This window comes from Sinocyclocheilus rhinocerous, unplaced genomic scaffold (assembly GCF_001515625.1).
Source record: "Sinocyclocheilus rhinocerous isolate Xijiao unplaced genomic scaffold, SAMN03320098_v1.1 scaffold2469, whole genome shotgun sequence".
Lineage (NCBI taxonomy): Eukaryota > Metazoa > Chordata > Actinopteri > Cypriniformes > Cyprinidae > Sinocyclocheilus > Sinocyclocheilus rhinocerous.
The window spans coordinates 171,693-173,652 of NW_015658987.1; the positions used below are offsets into that span (position 1 = coordinate 171,693).

At 36.8% G+C, this 1,960-nt stretch overlaps 1 protein-coding gene across 1 annotated transcript in view; it reads right to left on the bottom strand.

Moving 5' to 3' along the window:
- LOC107723066 (elongation of very long chain fatty acids protein 1-like) overlaps positions 1-1,875 on the bottom strand; it is a 3,092-nt gene extending 1,217 nt beyond the window's left edge. The window contains exons 1-4 of the mRNA XM_016531569.1: positions 1,774-1,875; positions 1,620-1,676; positions 1,441-1,546; positions 187-323 (exon numbers count right to left, since the gene is read on the bottom strand). Of these exons, the coding sequence (XP_016387055.1) occupies positions 187-323; positions 1,441-1,546; positions 1,620-1,676; positions 1,774-1,848 (375 nt within the window). The 5' untranslated portion in view covers positions 1,849-1,875. The remainder of the gene's footprint in view (positions 1-186; positions 324-1,440; positions 1,547-1,619; positions 1,677-1,773) is intronic.
- Between the last annotated feature and the right edge of the window lie 85 nt (positions 1,876-1,960).

Consider the following 1,960-nt stretch of genomic DNA (forward strand, 5'->3'; position numbering starts at 1 on the left):
AATAAATATAGAAATATGGAGCCCGACAGCAATGGTCACTTAAAACAGTCACTGCATTCTGAAGATTGTTAATTTTGGTGTTTTGCATAACAGAAAATGGATTTCTAACAACATTTTTGGTTGAACAATCCCTTTAACATTTTCATAGGTGAGATCTACACTGCTCTACAAATCAAATGAACATACCAGCTGAATTGCAGTCATATATTTCTTCCACCAGAGGAACTTCTGGAAGCGAGGTCCTGCAGCAGAAAGGCCGTAGTAGAAGTACATGATCACATGGACACAGGAGTTGATCATGGCATGGAAGGAACCCATTCCACCTGCAAGAAACATTGCAGCGAAGCCTCGAAGTCAGATATGATGATAAACTATATCATATCAAGATAGCTATAAAGTTTATGTCATTAATGATGATAAGCTCTGGACATTTGTACTCTATATAGATTAATCGAACAGCAGAAATAAATGCAACAGTCAATGCATGCCACTAATAAGTCTGCATGTCTCTGGGTGAATGAGTGGCGTAGTTTCATCTACTACACAAACTACTGTTTTCTGCATCTGCATCTCGATATATGAGACATGAACACGTTAACTTCATCCCCAGAGCTGCTCTGAGAGTCACTTCACCAGCTTTACAGCGTTTCATTTGAGAAAAACTACCATCAAACACACACTGAAACTCAAACTGCCAAAATGAAAGTTCGGCTTAAAGAAGTTATGACAGATATTACTATTTTAAACTAAAATGTAATTCTTACAGTAATATTAATATTATTGTTAATATCATACAACCACGATATTTTTTTCATTCATGCTAAATGCATACAGTTCCGTTGCGCACCATCTTATTTGACAAAAATAAAAATGCAATGTTTTTTCGGAAATTGTTAATTATTTCATTTGATATTTATATTTTCATTTGATTACATTTTTAAAAAATGCTTAAGATTTTTGAACTTTTATCAATTTCATCAGACATCATTTTTATGCTAAATTTGTATTAAATCATAAAACAGAATCTTAAAAATATAAAAGGTATCTTACTCTGTTGAGTTTAATTGTGAACAAACAAGTTACCTTTACATTCTCAAGGTCTAACAAACATGTGGAAACCACTACCTTCCCCAATAATGGAAAATTAATATCATTATAAATATTTATACTGTATATGGGAAAAAAAATTTCATGATCATAATGTTTTTGGACATACTCTATGCTGTAGGCAGTTTAACAACAACAGACTCTAATGACCAGCAACACCAAGAGCTTTATATACAAGAAGCATCAGCACATGCAAAATCTCTTGGCTTGTGGAACAGCAAAACCATGTCTGACCAGGACAGAAATTTGTCAGGGTCCATTAACAGGCTCCCGTCACTGAAAGCACACGTGCCGATCATGGAAATACCTGCTGACTGACTGGGATCCACTCACCTGGTGCGTAGCTCACGCCCCACCACCACGTCCAGGGCATGAAGGAATGGTGGATGATGTGCAGGAAGGTGATCTGACTGTGTTTCTTACGCAGCACAAAGAACACCTGAACAAGACCACAGCAGTTCATCACTTCATGAACCAATCTGCTTTCAAATCAGCCGTTTATCAAATCTTACCGTATCCATAAGCTCAATGAACTTTGAAAACAGGAATAACCAGGCAACTCTTGTCATCTGGAAACGTAAATAGACACAGAATTGGACTCTTAATTCGATTATTTGTGCACAGTAATCTTGGAGTGTATTAGAGGAAATGGAAAGCAAATCTTACTCGGAGTCCTTGAGGGCTGTTTGAATAATCACATGGGTCACATCTCCACGTGTATCCCGTCGCCCACCCCGACATGAAGAACTACACGTCAAGTAAAGACCATTAGCATATGAAGTTATCTTCAGGAACTGCTTTTGAGGAGCAACTCAAAACCAGAATGGTGTCTCAATAATGCAAAAAAAAAAAA